This window comes from Tinamus guttatus, unplaced genomic scaffold (genome assembly GCF_059628265.1).
Source record: "Tinamus guttatus ecotype Peru unplaced genomic scaffold, ASM5962826v1 Tinamus_guttatus_pri_ptg000192l, whole genome shotgun sequence".
Lineage (NCBI taxonomy): Eukaryota > Metazoa > Chordata > Aves > Tinamiformes > Tinamidae > Tinamus > Tinamus guttatus.
The window spans coordinates 17,756-38,917 of record NW_028288726.1 but is presented as its reverse complement, the minus strand read 5'-3'; the positions used below and the strand labels follow the sequence as shown (position 1 = coordinate 38,917).

General features: G+C 47.5%; 1 protein-coding gene across 1 annotated transcript; it reads right to left on the bottom strand.

Moving 5' to 3' along the window:
• Positions 1-17,872: 17,872 nt before the first annotated feature.
• LOC148594861 (syncytin-2-like) lies at positions 17,873-18,801 on the bottom strand (the record flags this gene model as incomplete). Its single annotated transcript, XM_088523506.1, has 1 exon — positions 17,873-18,801. A coding segment is annotated over one exon (929 nt), but the record flags the coding sequence as incomplete, so codon positions are not given.
• Positions 18,802-21,162: the final 2,361 nt, after the last annotated feature.

Genomic DNA, 21,162 nt, shown 5'->3' with positions numbered 1-21,162 from the left:
CCCCACTTTCCTACCTGGAAGTTTTCTAACTGTTGTGGGGGACTATCAGGAACTCCCTCTACCCTCTGTGACACCTGTTCATGCAAGGTATGGATAGCATGGGCCCAGGCTTTGCCCTCTCCTGTATGTACCACTGCATCTTCATTATGGTGGCTTCTTGAGCATGCCCGATTTTATGGGTACCAACAGGTCCTGTGCCTCAGGAAACTACGGACAAAGGGGTCCGTACTATTACCTCATGACCCAGCGTCCAAGCTTCAGTGTCCATGAGGGCCCAGTATACACTCAGAAGTTGCTTCTCAAATGTGGTATACCTTACTTCTGCATTGGAGAGCTGGCGAGACCAGAAACCCAGCGGTCTACGTCTACTGTCTTGCAGTTGCCAAATACTCCACATTGCCACGTCGGCCTCAAGGGATACATGTATTTCTACTGGCCCGGGTAGGATGGGGGTGAAACTCCATGTATTCCTGGATTAGTAATTTTGATTTCTTGAATGCTTCCTGCTGAGCTCCACCCCATTCAAACTGGGCTTTCTTCCAGGTACACTTGTACAGTGGCCTTAGAACACTGGCTAACCCGGGAAGGTAGGCACGCCGGAAACCCACAGTTCCCAAATATTGCTGTATCTGTTGTTTAGTTTCTGGGGTGGGCCAATCCCGAATGGAATTTCGTACTTGCTCAGGTATTTCCTGTTTACCCGAATTCCACATAATGCCTAGGTATTTTACGCTAGTAGCTGGTCCTTGTACTTTTTTCGAATTAATAGCCCAACCATCGGCCTTAAGGCCCTGTATGGTATGTGTTAGTTGTTCGTCCACTGCTTCTTGATCTAGTCCTTGTATCAAAATATCATCTATGTATTGGACCACCTGAACCTTCCCGGGCTGCAGCACCCCAGCAGCCTCGAGAGTCCGGTGTATCCCTTGATGGCAGTAGGTCGGGCTATGCTTATATCCCTGTGGCAATCGGGTAAATGTATATTAGTTCCCATTCCATGTAAAAGCGAACTGATCCTGCGCTCCTTGAAGTACTGGGATAGTAAAGAACGCATTAGCTATATCAATAACAGCATACCAGGTCCCGCTATGTTTCTGAATCTTCTGAAGCAGCGTTACCACTTCTGGGACTGCTGCAGTAATGGGAGGGGTGGCTTTGTTCACCCCTTGATAGTCCACTGTCGTTCGCCAATTACCATCCGGCTTCTTGACAGGCCAGATGGGTGAGTTAAAGGGCGAATGGGCATATCGAATTACCCCGCTTGCCAGTAGATCATCCACCACAGTCTGTATGGCTTCATTGCCCCCGGGAATTTGGTATTGTTTTAGATTTACAATCTGAGTGGCCACAGGTATATCGGCCTCTTGTGCGAGTTGTCCCACCTGTATCACCCTTGCCATACATTGTGTGGCTCCAAAATTCCATAATGTCCCATCAATGTCCAATGACTGGCCACACAATACATCAATTCCGAGAATGTATTCATGCGTTTGGGCAATCATGACCCGGAATATCCGTCGGGGCCAGACGACTATTTGTATGGCCAAATCCACAATTTTTCCCTTGAGAGGCTGATCATCCAAGCCCCAAACAGTGGTTACTGCCCCCCTGTGTCTTTCTGGGTTCCCATGCACTATTGTGACCTCTGCTCCTGTGTCCACCAAAGCACGAACCGTTTGTCTATTTTGTTCTGACCAATGAATAGTACATGTGACAAACGGTCGATTGTCTCGGTGAGCGATATTACATTGGAACCCTTTAGACACTGGAGCTTGGCCACCCCCCTATTCTTGTTCCATATATTCGAATTGCTCCTGAGGGGGAAAAACTGTCTCCGGCTCCTCCTTCGGTTGGAATCTTAACACTGTCTGCTCTAAATCCTCCCACGGGTACAGCACCCGTTATCCATCAACCTCAGGCATTATCTCGGGGCACTGCTCGACTGCCTGAACTGCGCGGACATTATGTCGGCGTGCTAGCTGACGTAATACCTCTATCGGTTTCCCATCAATCTCCTGTCTATTCACGCCCTTCTGTAACAGCAGGCGGAAAAGCCGAGCTCGCTCCCTGGATTCTGGCCCTGCGTTCCCACTCGGCCCTCTTTTTTCACTGCTGCCTGTTCCATCCACCTCTAATTCCAATCCAGGAAGGTCACCCATCTGTTGCAATTTTTCAATTACATTCTCAATAGGGTTTCCTTGTTTGGTAATCAGAATTGGAATTAGATAGGGGCGCCACGCTCCTGGGCATCCCTCCAACAACTTATTTCGCATCCTAGGTAACATGGACTGTCGCAAATATAAGCCTGGGTCGTTGAATTCCACCGCCACCTTCATCGCTTCTGCCTTCAATATTTGGCAGGCAAGGCATAATATTTGGCATGGACCCTTTTGGGTCCATGGTCCTGGAAGTACCCGGGTGCAGGTCTCCCATCGGTCCCATAGAGCATTCCACGGTTCTGGCCCACATTCAGGGCATTTTCTCGGAGGTGCAACCTCCCTACAGTTGGCAGCACTGCCGGAGCTGGAGCTGGCAGCACTCCCGGAGAAAAAACGCCACATATTGCACACACAATAAGGACCACAAACACAAATAGCACAAACACGATTTCTATCCAGTGGCACGACCTCACCTAGCTATGCACTCCACTAGTGATTTCCACTGTTTAATTGCCGAATCCCATCCTCGTCGCCAATTATGTTCCGGATGGGCTCGGGATTCGGCAATAATCATGCCAGAATGAGGTGACTACATCGAGCATTTATTCAGGTGAAAGCACATAAAAGAAGCAAAGTATGGATAACTACTCACAAGGTGATACCTGCCGATCTGGGCCCGAAGATCCTCTCGAGCTGGCAGATCAGAGAGAGAGAGTTGCTGACCGGCTCCCACGGAGACAGCGTAGGCCTCAGTTAGGAGTTTCCTCTCTCCCCTGCCGCGCTCTCTCCACACTGTCCACTTTTATGCCCGGTGCATCCTGGCACGTAGGGTCAGTACGACCCAGGAGGCAGGCCAGGGGGCAGACAAACTCTGCCTCTAGTTGCGCAACTCTCCCCCACTGAGTGCGCATGTGTTGAAAATGTTGCAGTTGAAAGCCGTAGTGGTAGTGGTGGTGGTGGTGGTGGTGGGGGGAAGGAGATATCAAAAAAAAGTATCGGATTCACAAACAGTCTGTGGACTGTAGGTCCGATCACCTTCCTAGGAGCGAATCGAGTTCCCAAATAGTGTGATCCACTATAAGCTCGACCCTGGCAGTATCGGATTCACGAACGGTCCGTGGACCGTAGGTCCGATCGCCTTCCTAGGAGCGAATCGAGTTCCCAAATAGTGTGATCCACTATAAGCTCGACTCTGGCAGTATCGGATTCACGAACAGTCTGTCAACTGTAGGTCCGATCGCCTCCCCCCAAACAAGTAGTCGAGTTCACAAACAGTATGATTTATTCAAATGCAACATTTACAAAGCAGGTTTCGGATGTCAGTACAGGAAATTCTCTACTAGAGCGTGGGATTTTTAGCTAGCTCTGATGTACAAATGTGCAATCATCACTCACCCCAGAAGATGGGAGAGGGCTCTCAGTCTCGAGTCTCCTCAGGCGGCGTCCTGACGCAAGGGGAGGAAAGGGGGATCAGCGCATCAACTGATCCAGAATTTATGATGGATTCTTCCCTCTCGCTTCTTAGTCTCTTCAGGCAGCGTCCCAGCGCGAGGGGAGGGAAGGGGGATCAGCCTGTCGACTGACCCAGGAGTTACGATGGTTTCTTCCCTCCAGACTTTTCATCCTTAGTTCACCTTTTATACTTTTCTTTACATTCAGGTGGAGCTTGAGTGACTAGAGTCATACTTAATATTGTTATTGATTGGTGAAAAAGTTTCTCGCTTTCATTTAAAGGTACAGTCCACCGAAAATCTAGAGCGCATGCTCAGTGAGGGGTGGTCGTACCTCGGAGGTGGGTAACTTTTGGGATGGAGGTATGGTTTTCACATTATAATGAGCAAAGTTCAAGCAAAGTTCATCATTTGCCACCTTTGCTGGCTCAGCACCGGACTTGTTATCGTATATCTCTCATTAGACAGCCACTGTGCGGCTTATCAGCAGCCCAGCACAGGGAGTGCAACAGAGTTTGGCCGCGGAGCCTTCACCCCGCTCCATCCTCCGTTACTCCCTTTTGCAGCTGCGAGGAGGGCAGATTGCGTTGCCCAGGAACCGTGGAGGAGCCGAGTCCGTGCATACCAACCATCCTGGAAGTGGCAACTGTGTAGCACCCCAAGCAGGCCTCTGTAATGCCAGAGCTGTATTAGGCCCTAGTTCTCCTCTCAGTTCCTGCTTTCAAACAATTCTTCCACAAAACACTCCTTCCACAGCGCGGGAGCGCATCCCAGTCGAGGGTCCCAGCCCTCCATTCAAGGGTCCTGCCTTCCTCCTCTTCTTCCTCATTTCCGGGTGTTTGACCTCCAAAGCTAGTTTGGAGGACGTCTGCAGTTAAGTTGGCTACAAGCTCAGCTGAGCGGCCGGCTTCAACAGGTTTCCAGGGAGGGGCTGCCTCTGAACCGGGCTGAGCAGCTGCATCCCTGCTCCTTATTGCTCAGCCTAGGCAGGCAAAAATCTTCTTTCCCAAGGTCTGGCCTCTTCTCACAGGAGATTTTTATGACTCTACAGATCACAGAAATTTTCATCTCCAATACAGTGTGGAGAGTGTCTTTGTTAGGAGGGATGGAATCTTGTTGTCAGAGAAAGAAGCAGAAGGATATTGGGGTCCGAGTGTGTTTCTGACCACCGGTGACCACCGAGCCCCATGGTCATTGACTCAGAGAGCTGCATATTGGGTTGGCGGGCTGATCCCCTTGGAGAGGGGAGATCCCCTTGCCATAACAGGGTCAGTGGATCAGTTAGTGGAAAGTGTGCAAAAGTCAGCCTGTCTCCAGCTGATGTATGATTGGGAGCTCAGCCCAACCAAGGTTCCCCAGTGATGCTGCCTGTGGACCCAGAGAGGATGACTCCCCTGATACAAGGACTTCCTGACTCCCTGAAACCCACTGGGATTCAATTACAAGGGAGGATTGAAAACACCTCCGATGGAGAAAGAATTACAGCCGCTCTGGAGGGGATAGTGACACCTGACTATTGGCGGCCAGGAAGGAAATATGGACATGGGGGGAGGTAGCCCAGGAGTTGATTAATTTTGGGAGAAAATATGGGCCTGTTGGCAGATTGTCCCAAAGAACTGAAACAAGGGTCGTACGGGCTGCAGAACGGGTTAGTGGATGACAATCACCCCCAGGAAGGGCCAAGACTTGGGGTTGCTCCAAGGTCATAATTCCAGGAGAGAGAACCCTCTAACTCGACAGGGGCTGTGGCTGCTAGGTCTTCAGAAAGGTATTCCCCAGGATTTGATGGATGGACTCCCAACCAAAAGGGCCACTTTCAGACCAACCCACAATGCTCCACCCTTGATAGACCTTGAGGAGGAGCCAGCTGAGAAGAAGATAATGGCAGGAAACTAATCCCTCTGCCCCCTGAGGGTGAGAGGGGAGATGAAGGATGGATGTTTGTAAAACAACTCACCTGCAATAAAAAGGGGATTTATTGATTACTATTGCTGTAGAACCAAGGAGAAGATCAGTAACCTTTTTAATTGATACTGGGGCACAAATTACCACACTAATGCGGACCGAAGCAGAAGAATGTGGAATCTCGAGTCCATCTAGAAGTCTAACTGTTTTAAATGCCTTGGGAAAAATGCAGTTGGTGCCTATGACTCCAGTGACACTATGGTTACCAGGAGAGGGGGACCCTATCAACACCATGGTGGCCGTAGGACCTTTTCAGATGAATTTTCTAGGCATAGATGTTTTGAAGGGTAGGCAGTGGCGTGATACCCAGGGAAACTCGTGGTCTTTTGGTATTCCCCAGATCAGGCAATTGGCCAAAATATTCCACATGAGGGTGTATTTGTTGCAAGCGGCACCTACCCTCCCCCGCTTCCAAACTGAGAAATGTGAAACCCTATCTGTTGCCGTTAGGAGCCAGAGAGGGAATTACGCCAGGTCTGGAGGATTTAAAAAAACAAGGGGTTGTAGTTTCCATTACTCCCCCTTTAACTCTCCAGCATGGCCTGTCAGAAAACCAAATGGCAAATGGAGGTTGACTATAGATTACCAGAGACTGAATGCCAGCACAGGTCCACTCACCGCTGCTGTACCAAACGTTGCTGAATTGATAGCCACCATTCAGGAACAATCTCATCCTATTATGGCAACAATCGATGTCAAGGATATGTTTTTCATGGTCCTTTTGCAACCTGAGGACCAGAATTGTTTTGCCTTCACCTGGGAAGGACAACAGTACACATTTACACAACTCCCACAAGGATACAAGCACTCCCCCACGCTGGCCCACCACGCTCTAGCACAAGAGTTGGAAACAATCCCCATAAGGGCGGAGGTGAAGATCTATCAATATATAGACAATGTGCTTATAGGAGGGAGTCAGGTAGAAGAAGTTAGAGAAACCCAGGAGGACATCATCACTCACTTAGAAAGTATAGGGTTGACAATTCCCCCTGAGAAAATACAAACCCCTTCAAGTGAGGTGTAGGGTACGGCGCTCGGAAGATCTCGCGATGTACGGGAAGAATAGGGAACTAAGGCATATGCCATATTAGGTAAAGAGCAACGCTTATTGGCTATATAGGCATGCTTCCGCCTTTGCTACCTTTATAAGATCCAGCCTGCGTATATTAAACGCCATTTGCAGCATCCTCATATTGGTGTCTGTGCTCTCTGGCCCGGGCACGGGTTGGACGTGCCTGGCCGCCTCGGCGGACGGAGTCGATTGCCAATGTCAGGCAACAAGTGGTGACCCCGACGTGATACTCCGAGGCGGCGGACCGCAGGCGGTCGAGGGATCCGCGGATCATGGAAGCGATAATCAAGGTCGTATTATCGTGTGCTCGTGAATGGGGATTTCTATGAAATCGAACGCAGTTAAGAGCTGCTGAGCGGCTCCTTGAAGAAGGGGCGGTTAACAGTGCCAGGGAAGTTTTATTCCCCCAGCACTGGCAGAGATGTACCACCGCGTTAACGGAATATGGTATGTCTAAAGGGAGTGCGAAAGATCTAAAGACATGGGGAGTGATACGGTAGGTCCTCCAGAGAGCAAGGGAGGAGAGGGAGACTTGGAGGGCAGCACGGGAGGCGCTCGGGAAGAGCGAAGCAGTGGGAGTGCAGACAGAGGCTGATGAACAGACCCTCTGCAAGCTTTCGATCTGGTGCAGAGAGAATGGGTTCAAAGCCGAGCCCCACCTAGTATTCAAACCCGATGTGAAAGCCAAAAGCAAAGTGGCCATCGGAGCCACGGCAGCCTTTGCAAGCACTTCAGGACCGGGACCACCACGCCACTGAAAACCGCTGGTGTTTGGAGATCCATCGCTAACCCCCCCGCCCGTGCCTGCCTCTGTGCCTGCACCTGCGGCGCCTACACTGTCTGTGCCCCCGCTTCCGCTTGTTAGATTACCTTGAAAAAAGGAGAAAGGGGGCTGGGGAAGAGAAGGCGAATGAGATCAAGGAAACTTATGTTGCTGAAGGCTTGATGAAAGCCAGGAGGGAGGTGCAGAGGAATTTGATCTGTCTTTAAAAGTGGGGGTTGTAGAACTGTAATGCTTTAAGTGAGGACGGAAACCGTTATTAGGGCTATTATTTCTATTTGCTATGTTCATCTCTATTATGTGTTGTATCCTTTGTATATTGATGCCGACACGAGGTATGGTTGAAAGGTGGAAATTTGTATGATCTGTGGAGTCATAAAACTATTGTGAAAAATAGGATCCAAGACCCTGAGAAAGAAGATGTTTGCCTGCCCAGGCTGAGCGATAAGGAGTGCGGAGGCGGCTGCCCAGCCAGGCTCAGAGCCGACCTCCTCCAAAAGCAGCTGAAGGCGGCTGCTCGACCGGGCTTGTAGCCAACTTAACTGCAAACATCCTCTAAATTAGTTTGAAGGTCAAACACCCGAGAGGGAGGGAGATGAGAAAGGCAGGACCCTCAGACTGACGACTGGGACAATTTATTGACATGCGCACCTGCGCACCCAGGAGGGAAGATTATGTGACTGAAGGTGGAGTTTGTCCGCCCCCTGGTCTGCCTGCTGGCACGTACTGGCCCTACGTGGCAGGATGCACCGGGCATAAACAGACAGTGCAGAGAGAAAGGAGGGGTGAGACTCCTAACACTGAGACCCACGTTGTCTCTGCGGGGACGCCCGCTGAGTTGGGAGCCTGTCAGCAACCCTCTCATCTGCCAACTCAAGAGAATGTTCAGTCTCAGTGTCCTGCCGACAAGTATTACCTCACGAGTAATTAGGCATACTTTGCTTCTTTAACGTGCTTTCATCTGAATAGCCGTAGCCACTTTGTTCTGTGTGATTATTGCCGAATCCCAAACCCATTCGCAACCTAATTGGCAGCGAGGATGGGATTAGGCAATTGAGACAGTGGAACTCACTAGTGGAGTGCACAGCTACGTGAGGTCGTGCCACTGAATGGAAATTGTGTTTGTGCTGTTTGTATCTGTGGTTTTTAGATCTTTATTGTGTAATATATATATCAGCAGAGAGGGCTAAATAAGCACAACAAGAAAGTCCAGAATTTGAAAGTGGGAAAGTCAGGAATAACTCAGACTACGGCGTCCCCCCCCACCTCCCCCGCCCACCCACCCCACCGATGGAGGACTGGGAGCCGTACTCTGACTTGTATCCTTGGAAAGAGACTAGGGAAGTACTTCAGCATGGGAAACAAGAATGAAGCAATGGCCAAGCTCCAGTGCAACTGACACGGAAGGACCTGCAACAGTCCTTACAAATTGTAAAAGCCTCAATGCTACTGGAGCGGGTGCCTCCTTAATATACAGAAATCCCAAGCAATTTCTGGGGAGGAAACCAAATTGAAGCTATGCAAACATAAATAGAAATGGAAATCGAGAACCTTTCAAAATGATTTGGACATCTTAATAATCGATTTAAAAGATTGTTTTTTCACCATACTATTACATCCTGAGGACCATGACATAGTGGAACATATGAACCAAACGCTGAAACGCCAGCTACGAAAAACGAAAAATTGGCAAGAGCAGAATATGTTTTAAAATTTTGAGATTGCCCCAGGATAGCCTAGTCCCTCTGATGGTCAAACACAGGGCTGGGCTAAAGGGAGGCCTGACAGAAGTAAAGTCGGGTCCGTGTAAGGTGATGCTGAGAGACTGGAACACGGGAAACTGGATGGGACCCTTGGGCTTAATAACCTGGGGAAAAGGGTATGCTTGTGTCGTTACAGATACTGGAACCAGATGGGTGCCAGCAAAAATGGGCGAGACCTTGGCTGGAAGCCAACTCGCATACATCAAACGTAGCAGGCAGGCAGCTGGTACCCTAGCTGTGGAAAGTGTGAGCCTGCAGAACAACAACATGGGAGGAAGAAGTGTTACTGTTATTATTAGCTGTATATTGTGGCTTTTAGGAGGTAATATTACTTTTAACGCTATTATAGAAGCTGATGCTACTTTTAACACTAATGGATATGTTATGCTACTTAGGCGTATTGTTAATTATACCCAAATTAAGAGTTGTTGGCTTTGTGGGACAGCAGATCAATTGATGCACTGGTGTTAGGTATTCCTCAAAGCAACTGGACAGACCTGAATCCATATAGCCTACTCAATACATCATATCAGTGCACACAGGAGAATGTATGGGCGGGCACGCCAATAGCCATCATGCTGGAGGAGGCGCTGCAACAGCGCAGCACCACAGCCTCCATAGTCCATGTGAGAAGTCATGCCAGTATACAGGGATATTATCAGGAAGGCAACAATAAAGCTGATGCAGCAGCCAAGGGTGTATGGACAATAACACAAGCTCGTGCTATACACGAGCACCTCCACATAGGAGCGAGAGCCCTCGCAAAGCATTGCAACATTCCCCTTGCAGCAGCCAGGGATGTGGTAGCCACTTGCCCGTATTGCCAACGATCGACTCTATGGGGTGCTGGGGTGAATCCCCGTGGCCTAAAGGCAAATCAAATCTGGCAGTCAGACTTCACATTATGCCCTTTATTCAAACCACGACCCTGGTTAGCAGTTACAGTGGATACATGCAGTGGACTGATCATAGCCACACAACACCAGAGGGTTACTGCGCGTGCAGCTCACCAGCATTGGATAACGGCTATAGCATGGTTAGGCGTTCCGCGAATAATCAAAACAGATAACGGCTCCTGCTTCACAGCCCAATCTACGCAAGACTGGGCTGACAAATGGGGAATTCAACTGCAGCACGGAATTCCCCACAATAGCCAAGGACAGGCAATTGTAGAGAGAGCAAATCAAACCCTCAAACAAAAAAATCAAGATCCTTGGGGAGGGGGAAGGTCATACCCAAAGAATTCCCAGTATGAAGCAACCAGAAATTTTGATGCGAGCGCTATATTCGCTGAATCATTTCATTCGTGGAAATGAGAACAAGGCACCAGCTATAGAGGATGGGCCCCCAGTTCTGGTCAGGTTCCCAGAGAAAGGGATATGAGAGTCTGGGTGGAACTTGGTAACCCAGGGAAGGGGCTACGCGGCCGTAAGACAGCCGGAGGCAGTGAAATGGGTACCCACAAGGTGGATAAGACCGAACCTCAAAACTCATGGCAACTATGAGCTTCCCCCTACAGGAACGGCTGGTGGGACGACCTCACAACCCATACACCTCAGTGATGGAGGATTCGACTGGACCCCGACCTACTAAGAAAGCACCTTGTCCGGTTGAAAAGGAAATATTGGAGAATAGCAAAACAAACGATCGACATGGCAAGACGAGGAAAGGGTCTCTTTGCGTTATCCTGCTGATACAGGTTGTATGGAGTCGACCAGGAAACACAGAATCCTAGGCCCGACAATGGGCGAGGGCGAGAGGCGCATCCCATTATTGCCTCCCCACCGGGGTGGAAAAAGGGGAATGTCCTGATCTCAACCTGTGTTGAAAATGTTGCAGTTTGAAAGCCGTAGTGGTAATGGTGGTGGGGGGGGAAGGAGGTATCAAAAAAGGTATCGGATTCACGAACAGTCTGTCAACTGTAGGTTCGATTGCCCCCCCCCAAACAAATAGTCGAGTTCACAAACAGTATGATTTATTCAAGTGCAACATTTACAAAGCAGGTTTCGAATGTTAGTACAGGAAATTCTCTACTAGAGCATGGGGTTTTTAGCTAGCTCTGATGTACAAATGTGCAATCATCACTCACCCCAGAAAATGGGAGAAGACGTCCAGTCTCGAGTCTCCTCAGGCAGCGTCCCGGCGCAAGGGGAGGGAAGGGGGCTCAGCCTCTCAACTGACCCAGGAGTTACAATGAATTCTTCCCTCCAGACTTTTCATCCTTAGTTCACCTTTTATACTTTCTTTACATTCAGGTGGAGCTTGAGTGACTAAAGTCATACTTAACCTTGTTGTTGATTGGTGGAAAAGTTTCTCGCTTTCATTTAAAGGTACAGTCAACCGAAAATCTAAAGCGCATGCTCAGTGAGGGGTGGTCGTACCTCGGAGGCGGGTAACTTCTGAGATGGAGGTACGGTTTTCACATTATAATGAGCAATGTTCAAGCAAAGTTCATCATTTGCCACTTTTGCTGGCTCAGCACCGGACTTGTTATCGTATATCTCTCATTAGACAGCCACTGTGCAGCTTATCAGCAGCCCAGCAAAGGGAGTGCAACAGAGTTTGGCCGCGGAGCCTTCACCCCGCTCCATCCTCCGTTACTCCCCTTTGCAGCTGCGAGGAGGGCAGATTGCGTTGCCCAGGGAACCGTGGAGGAGCAGAGTCCGTGCGCACCAACCATCCTGGAAGTGGCAACTGTGTAGCACCCCAAGCAGGCCTCTGTAATGCCAGAGCTGTGTGAGGCCCTAGTTTTCCTCTCAGTTCCTGCTTTCAAACAATTCTTCTACAAACGCTCCTTCCACACAATCCACTAACATGCTTTGCTTTTGTAAGTTTTGCGGCTTCGCTAACAGATAACGCTTTATGCAAATTAATGGCACGAAGAGCAGCAAATCTCACAATACTGCCTAGTGGGACAGTGTATGGGGAATCATGGTCACCATATGGGTCATATGTTAATGTGACATACCGCTCCCATCATGTGAATTTCACAGGGTACCTAGAGATAGTCACTCAGAAGGCTCAGAAATGGGAGAGAAAGATTACATCAGACCCCTCTGCCACCTATGAAAGTTATAATACAATAAATATAGGCAGAGGTGTGGGAAGATTTAGCTGCGGGGATGATGAAGGAAACAGGGAGTGGATTATACCCGAAGACTTGTTTAGACACTCAGGTACAAGATGGACGAACGGTACTATAATTCTCCCCACCTGAAACGTTTCCTGCTCTAGCGCGCTATGCTTGCTGGCTGCTGCATACCTACCACCAGACAAAATACCCCCAACCCTTGTAAAATTTTTTGCCCCCATGTCACCTGGTGTCTTTTTACCGGGTAATATGAGCGAGGCACCATTCCTCGTCCTGGTGAATGCTAATATTACTTGCCTCGGCCCGATTTTAGGATCAACAGGGCTATACAAAATTCAAAGCTCGACCTGTCACTTGTTGCGGACGAATAAAGCAGTAAACACGTTGTCTCAACAGATAGCGGCAGGTCTTAGGGATGTCAACAAGATACTCAAAGCACATCACGAGGCCATCAACGTAATCTTCGAGATTCTCCAGGTGGGGGGAGGCCGGTCCAGAACATTCAAAAACCTAACATTTTGTTGCCTGACCACAAAAGACTACGAGAAGATCGGCAAGAGGTCGGAGGCCATTCAAAACGTAGGATCAGATCTGCTACAGGTGATAAGATGTAACCCAGGAAACTGGAGATGGCTTGAGAGCATAGGCAACAGTATCTGGGCATGATTACTATCCTGGTTCAATTGAATTGATTGTGGAAGCTTGGGTTGATTATCATTATGGTATTGATTGGTGTCTTTTGCGGCATGTCTATTTTGTCATGTATAACCCACTATGTATTGCATCAGCTACGACGCTCACAGAAACAAGGCAGTCACAATGTACGCTATCAGCAGCTTGTTCAAAGTAGTGATATTTAGGATACTTAGATTAACATGGGGAGGGGGAGATGTAGGGTACGGCGCTCGGAAGATCTCGCGATGTACGGGAAGAATAGGGAACTAAGGCATATGCCATATTAGGTAAAGAGCAACGCTTATTGGCTATATAGGCATGCTTCCGCCTTTGCTACCTTTATAAGATCCAGCCTGCGTATATTAAACGCCATTTGCAGCATCCTCATATTGGTGTCTGTGCTCTCTGGCCCGGGCACGGGTTGGACGTGCCTGGCCGCCTCGGCGGACGGAGTCGATTGCCAATGTCAGGCAACAGTGAGGTAAAATTTTTAGGGATCTGGTGGAAGGGAGGGATGACATGTATCCCACTGGATACTCTTTCCCCTCTCGACCAGATCAGGATGCCACATTCGATGAGAGCCTTACGGCATGCTTGTTGCTCGTGTTCTGGAGGAAACATATCCCTGCCTTTTCAATTATTGCCAGACCCCTATATGACTTATTGCGAAAAAGAGTTCTGTGGGAATGGACTGAGGTCCATGACGAGGCTTTACAGCTGTTGGTATTTGAAGCGACTGCCTATCAGGTCCTTGGTCCCATTCACCCAACAGATCCAGTTCAAATTGAATGGGGATTTGCCAAGACTGGACTGTCAATCCATTTGTGGGAAAAGGGTCCAGAGGGGCCTATTCGGTCCATTGGTTTTTATTCTCGCAGCTTTAAAGACACTGAAAAAAGATATACAACTTGGGAAAAAGGCCTATTTGTAGTTAGTCTAGCTCTGAGGGAAGCCAAACAGACTATCCAGCAACAACCTGTAGTGCTCAGAGGCCCATTTAAAGTGATTAAAGCAGTTTTGACAGGAACTCCACCCCCTGACGGAGTGGCTCAGAGAGCCTCTGTGCAAAAATGGTACGCACAAATGGAACACTATTGTGAATTTTTTTCTGTATCTGAAGGAACCATGAAAGTGTTAAATATACAAGATGAGGTAGACTTGGATAGAGAAACACCTGGGTTATTATCTGTAATACAAGTAGCTCCTCCGTTTTCTGGACAATTGCAGAATGTCTGGTTTACAGATGCCTTGTTGAAGTGAGGGGGAAAAATTTGGAAATACCGAGCTGTAGCACTTCGAATAGATACTGAGGAACAGATTGTTACTGAAGGGGAAGGTAGTGCACAAGTAGGAGAACTAACCACTGTGTGGAGCATTTTCCAACATGAGGCTCAATCTGCTTCTCCTTTCTATATCTATCCTGACTCTTATGCTGTGTTTAAAGGTTGCACTGAGTGGCTTCCATTCTGGGAATGAAATGGATGGGAGGTCAATAGAATATCTGTATGGCAAAAGGAAAAATGGCAGGATATTCTCACCATTGCCAGACAAGGGGAATTTGCGGTAGCCTGGGTAGCATCTCATCAACAAGATGACACTTCGGTGAGCCAATGGAACGCCAAGGTGGATGAACTAGCCCAGTTGGCTCCCCTACAAAGCACCCAGATAGCAGAAAATTGGGAACGTCTGCTGGAATGGCTACATGGAAAACGGAAGCATTTGGGAGTTAAAGACCTATTTTGTGAGGCGCAAGCCCGAGGGTGGCCGGTTACTAGGGAGGAATGTAAAACTTGTGTATCTTCTTGTGAACAATGCCGTGTCCATCTGGACAGACACCCTCTGGGAGGTGACCCCCTGCACTTAAGAGAGGGAAAAGGCCTTTGGGAGGCCTGGCAGGTTGATTACATAGGCCCCTTTCGAAGGTCAGAGGGAAAGCACTATGTACTGGTAGGTGTAGAGATAGCATCTGGATTAGTGCACGCTAAAGCATGTGGTAAGGCAACAGGAGAAGACACGATAAAGGCTCTGAAAAATGGCTTGGAATTTTCCCCAAACTGCAGTCAATTCAATCAGATAATGGCTCACATTTTACAGCCAAAGTGGTCCAGGAGCGGGCAGCCCAGGAGGAAATTTCGTGGGTGTTTCATACTCTGTATTACCCACAAGCGAATGGAATTGTGGAAAGAACAAATAGTCTATTGAAATGATTCCTCAAACTGCATGAGCCAGGATGGGCTGAGCGGGTGTGGGATGCGGTGACCAGCATTAACAGCCGCTGGGGAATAAATGGATGCCCCAAGATCACAGCACTTTGTCCAAAAGCTCCAACAGTCATACCAGCCTCACATGACCCCGATCACCCTAGAAATCCATCTCATTCCCCAGGACAACCTGTCTTGGTTGAACTCCCCACTGTGGGGGCAGTACCACTGGTGTTGGACACCCCATTAAACAAATATACCTGAAAGGCAAAAAAAAGGCCTATGGGAAAACTCATAAGATTCACACTAAATGGATTGTTCCCTCTTGTTCCCCTGAGAAGCCAATTTGTCTTTTGTTTTGTTTCCAGGAGGAAGCAAGCGACCTAGACGCGTTCACGGAAGATGGGAAGCAGATGCCGAATTTAATATAATTTGGTTAAAATGTTTATGTTATTTTTAATCATATTGTTTTGGGGATTTATCTACAAGAGTGAAGAGAAGCCGACCCGCCCAAATTCCCCCCATCTATATGGTCCATTTAAGGATAATGAATTTGTTTTGTTAGCAAGAGCTATAAGCAAGCCAAACTTTTAATCTGAGTCACTGCTGGATTTGTGGAGGCCCTCTAGGGTTGTCCAGCTGGCCATGGACCTCTACACCCCTCCCTCCAGCACAAATCATAAGCAATTATAGCAAAACTGATAGCACCACCTGGGATGATAGTGAAATATGGCCAATTCAGTTTCCTACGGTGGGAAAATGTTGCTTGAATCGCACCCAGAAGGGAGAGGTTGATGTGGGGGAAAGCAAATGTCAGTGGACACTCACAGATAAGTTGGTCAATGAAAATAGGGGTGTTTATATATGGATGTGGCTTAATGAAAATGGGCACAACAAAGGGTTTAAGGGATTTTGGTCGAACAAAAATGAAACCTTAGTCCTTCGGTGGCCTGGAAACCAAATTCACAGCCAAATCTCTGAGTGGGAGAACAACACCAGTGCCTGGTATTGCACCCTCTAGATAAACAGCCACCTGAGCACCTTTTTTAGCCCTTTGGGAAATGATAGCACGGCTTATTTCCAATTCCCAAAGGTTGCGGCAGGACCATTTGTGAATGGTGCCAAGGCCAAAAAGGGCCATTATTGGATTTGTGGACATACCGCCTACAAACAACTACCAGCAAACCGGTCAGGGGCTTGCTATATAGGAATTATCCAACCTCTCTTTTTCCTTCTTCCAGAGACAGGTGGTCCTCGATTGGGAATAAGACTATATGATAATTTGGGGGACAGAAGGGTCGCCCGCGACAAGTGATCTGTTGAGGTCAATATAGGTGGAACGCAAAAATGGGGGGAAAATGAGTGGCCCCCTGAAAGAATAATTAAGCATTACGGGCCTGCTACTTGGAATCCTAGTGAACTGTTGGAGAAAGGGAGACTGCGACACCAGTTGGTCATCGACAAGACTCGTTTATTGAACATTCAGTGTGCACTCTTATACACAACTTAATTAGGTTCATGCATATTGCAAGGCTTGAGCTCATGATTGGTTGCTAAGGAGGTTGCTATGTCCCGGCCACATAGGCTCTTTCCCAGCTCTGCAAAGTTGTTTACCCGAAACGGCTAACTACTCTTTCCCACATAGCTCCCCATTCCCAGCCGGCCAAGGACAACTCACTAACACTCCCCAGTACATTATCAGCAAGGCGCAGGTGGTGCAGATTCCTAGCACAGTGCAGATTCTCAGCACAGCATCCCTCTACAATTCCCCCTTTTTTCTTTTGCACTAACCAAGCCTTGCTGGTAAGTGAGAATACTTTATGTCTAATACATGCAAAACCAGAATACCTTATGTCTAATACATGCAAAAGCACAGCCAAAAACTACAAGGCATAAACAATAAAACAACTAGTAATATTAGCCGTGATTTACTAATACATGCACCCATTCCCAAGTCCGTGTTGGCCTGCAAGGTCTTTCCAGTCGAGAGTCCGACGTCCTGCTGAGCAGCTTTCGTTGTGTATTGATCTGCTGATGGGCAGTTCAAGGACTCTTGATCATTTCAACGCCAAGGTTTTACCAACCGCCTGGAGCTGTAAGGTGTCCTCGATCTCCAAGCTATTCCTCTATAAGTCCTCCTTTTTTCTTTTGCACTAATCAGGCTTTATGAGTATGCAAAGATAGCATTTGCCTTAAGCATGCAAAGGCACAGCTGAATAAGCATAGGACAAAAAGCATAACAATCAAAAGCATCAGTCCTGTCTTAAGCGAGGATTTCAGTCACCCACCAATATCCAATAAATCAATTAACCCATCCAGCCCAAAGAAGCCCACGTCTTTCTGTATCTCCTGGGTGTGTTCCATCAGCTGTTGGATTTGCTGGTGGATTGCCTTAGAGTGGTCTTGCAGGTCCATACAGCACATTCCTTCAAAGTCTTCACAGCCGTGCCCATGGGCTAGCAGGAGGAAGTCGGTGGCCGCTCTGTTCTGAAGCACTGCATGTTGTACCTGTGACCCCCCGAGACTGCCAGCACCTGAGTTCTCTCACGGCAGACCATGTGAGCCACCACTTCCAACCGAGGGGTCACACTCTTGCACGGTTGAACTGAGAAGATCCATTCTAAAACCACAATCTAGCTGGTTCTTATTTTGTGTAGCTGCAGTAGCTTCCCTATCTCAAGGACACACTGTCCTCTACTTTACCTCTGCCTCACTCAGGCCCTGTGCACTAACTCCATCTGGCTATGTCCTTTCTCCATTAGCCAGGTTTGCACAATACTCTCCACACTTCCCCCGTTTTCTTTTTGGGCTATCAAACTCGCATTCCGTTCTTGGTTGACTATTCGCGTAAGCATATTTTGCAAGCATTTAAAGATACATGGTGCAAGGAGTATAATCATAATAAGCACGATCCCTATGGTAATTAAATGTTGCACAGCTGAGGTTAGCCATGGGCCCAAGCCAAGACCTTTTAACCAATTATCAAGGCCGAATCCTGTATCTGTTTGCAAGTGTGTAGTTAAGTCGCGCAATGTCTCCAACTGCTTATGTATGGAATTTGAATGATCAGAAAGGTTCATACAGCACATCCCTTCCAGTTCCTCACACCCATGACCATGTGCTAGCAACAGGAAATCAATAGCAGCTCGATTCTGCAAGGTAGCATGACGAACCGAATCAACATCTGTTAACAGCCCTGAAAGAGCTAGTGACGTGGCATTTGTTTGTTTTGCCAGCCAACATCCTAATTTTCTTAATGTCGCCAGCGCTTTTGCTGCCGCTACCCCCGGGGCGAGAAAGGATGCTACAAATGTTCTTTCGCGGGACCAAAAATCGGCGTTATCATCACAGTCACCTTGAAACGCGTGTGTCATTCTTTTTATCCTATGGCTCTTACGGTGCTGTTCTAGTATCATTGATGTGTTCGGCGTGAGCAGCGTTAGCCGCCCAAGCGTGCACGGGCCTCCCTCTATTTTGGAAGGAATTCCTGCCCACGCCCTGTCCCCGCATATTAAAAACACTCCTGGTGGTAAGGCAATCGGTGTGTTGGATGACTTGGATACGTTCTCCGAGGTTTTGTTACACCAAACGGTATTGTTACCCCATGTGGCATTGACTGACACAGGTAATGATTGGTTCCAACCTGTTCCCCGGTACACACTTGTCCAATTGAACCGTAGGCATGCATCAGCCTTGATTGACCCCAATAATTCTAACTCTTGGGGTTCTAAGGGAGCGCGCGGAAAATGCGGTACGATCGTATCCCAACTATCCACGTAATTACGTGAATTGTTGCTTTGACAACCGAAAGCTTTCGTAGGGCAGGGCCAATCATCTAAAGGTACTCCCACTAAGCATGTGGAGAAAGGGTTTCCGGGTGAAGCTAGGGCCAAGCATATGGCCTCCTGCCCAGTCTGATTTGCAAGGGTGACCCATATATTTTGTTTTGGTTGAGCAGGTACCCATATGGCTCTACCCCAGCATGTGCACAACACTAGAATCAGTACAGTACGAAACATTTCTACATTCCAGCGCGCAAGGTAGTCTTCTCCCCCTTTTTTCTTTTGCCACTGCATGATGAGGGCAAACACCGAGATTGGGTTGGAGACGTCCATGAAGTGTATTGGGAATTCAGAGCATTCCTTCCATTGCGACATTCTCCTGTGTGCACTGATATGATGTATTGAGTAGGCTATATGGATTCAGGTCTGTCCAGTTGCTTTGAGGAATACCTAACACCAGTGCATCAAATTGATCTGCTGTCCCACAAAGCCAACAACTCTTAATTTGGGTATAATTAACAATACGCCTAAGAAGCATAACATATCCATTAGCGTTAAAAGTAGCATCAGCTCCTATAATAGCGTTAAAAGCAACATTACCTCCTAAAAGCCACAATATACAGCTAATAATGACAGTAACACTTCTTCCTCCCATGTTGTTCTTCCGCAGCCTCACGCCTTCCACAGTTAGGGTACCAGCTGCTTGCCTGCTACGTCTGATGTATGCAAGTTTGCTTCCAGCCAAGGTCTCACCCATTTTGCTGGCACCCATCTGGTTCCAGTATCTGTAACAACACAAGCATACCCTTTTCCCCAGGTTATCAAGTCCAAAGGTCCCGTCCATTTTCTGCTTTCAAACAATTCTTCCACAAACACTTCTTCCACATTATCCACCCTGTGACCATAGTCACTCAAGCTTCACATGGAATTGTTTAGGTGTTAATATTACATGCCCTAAACATGATGCAGGTAGGCAAGTGATTGCACATTGGTACATTAGACGGAGGAAGTTACAGAAAAGGAAGGGAGTCTAGTTCTACAAGAATATATATACAGAAAATATTGCAGTTACAATAGTAAGTAATTGAGTATAACAAACTTTGTATCCACCCCGTGACTCCAGTTACCATTGTATATTGAAATTTAGTCTCAAATTAGAGTCTTAGTACTTGGGACATCGATTGGGTCATCCACCTGTAAAGGGGTATAAGCGGTGAACTGAATCATCTTTACGTTAATAGCTTTCATTATAGTAGATTTTATACAGGGCATTGCTATACTTAGGATAATTATCGTCACAATGAACATCACCACATATTCTATCAAACTGAATCCAACCAGTGATACCAAATCCAAACCAACTAAACACCTTCGCCAGCCAGCTAGTGTTCATTGATTCTCAGAGTTCATGGGTATCTTTTGCCACCTGTCGCATCTTCTCTGATTGGATATCCAGGTCCTGTGTAACATTAGGGATATAAATGCTGCAGTCGGTACTGGAGAGGTTTAGGTAGCCACAAAGTCCATTTTAGCATAACAGCATCAAGTCCAGTGCCATCCGGTTCTGAAGAGTCATTTTTGATGTGGCTTGTAATTGATGATTGAGCAACTGTATACTAGTATCGGTGGCATTAGCTAATTTTTCTACTTGATAGGCTAGCTTACTTAACCATAATCGCATTTGTAAGACCAAATCCAAAAAAAAAAAAAAAAAAAAAAATCCTTCCATCTAAGACAGATCTTGGGAAGTACGGCAATCATTACGAGGCACAAAGTCTTCACTTACTGATTTATATTTTATGCTGCGATTATGGCACAGCCTATTTTTAGGGAAATGTAAACTGGCCAATAGTGTCTGACCCAATTGTGTTGTTCCCAATTGGAGCAATTTATCACATTTTAGCAATACCACAACACTGGCTTGTTTGATACTGAACCGAAATATGTTCCACTATGTCATGGTCCTCAGGATGCAATAGTATGGTGAAAAAACAATCTTTTAAATCGATTATTAAGATGTCCGAATCATTTTGAAAGGTTCTCTGTTTCCATTTCTATTTATGTTTGCATAGCTTCAATTTGGTTTCCTCTCTGTCCAAGGATACAAGTCAGAGTACAGCTCACAGTCCTTCACCGGTGGGGTGGGTGGGCGGGGGAGGTGGGGGGGGAACACCATAGTCTGAGTTATTCCTGACTTTACCGTTTTCAAATTCTGGACTTAC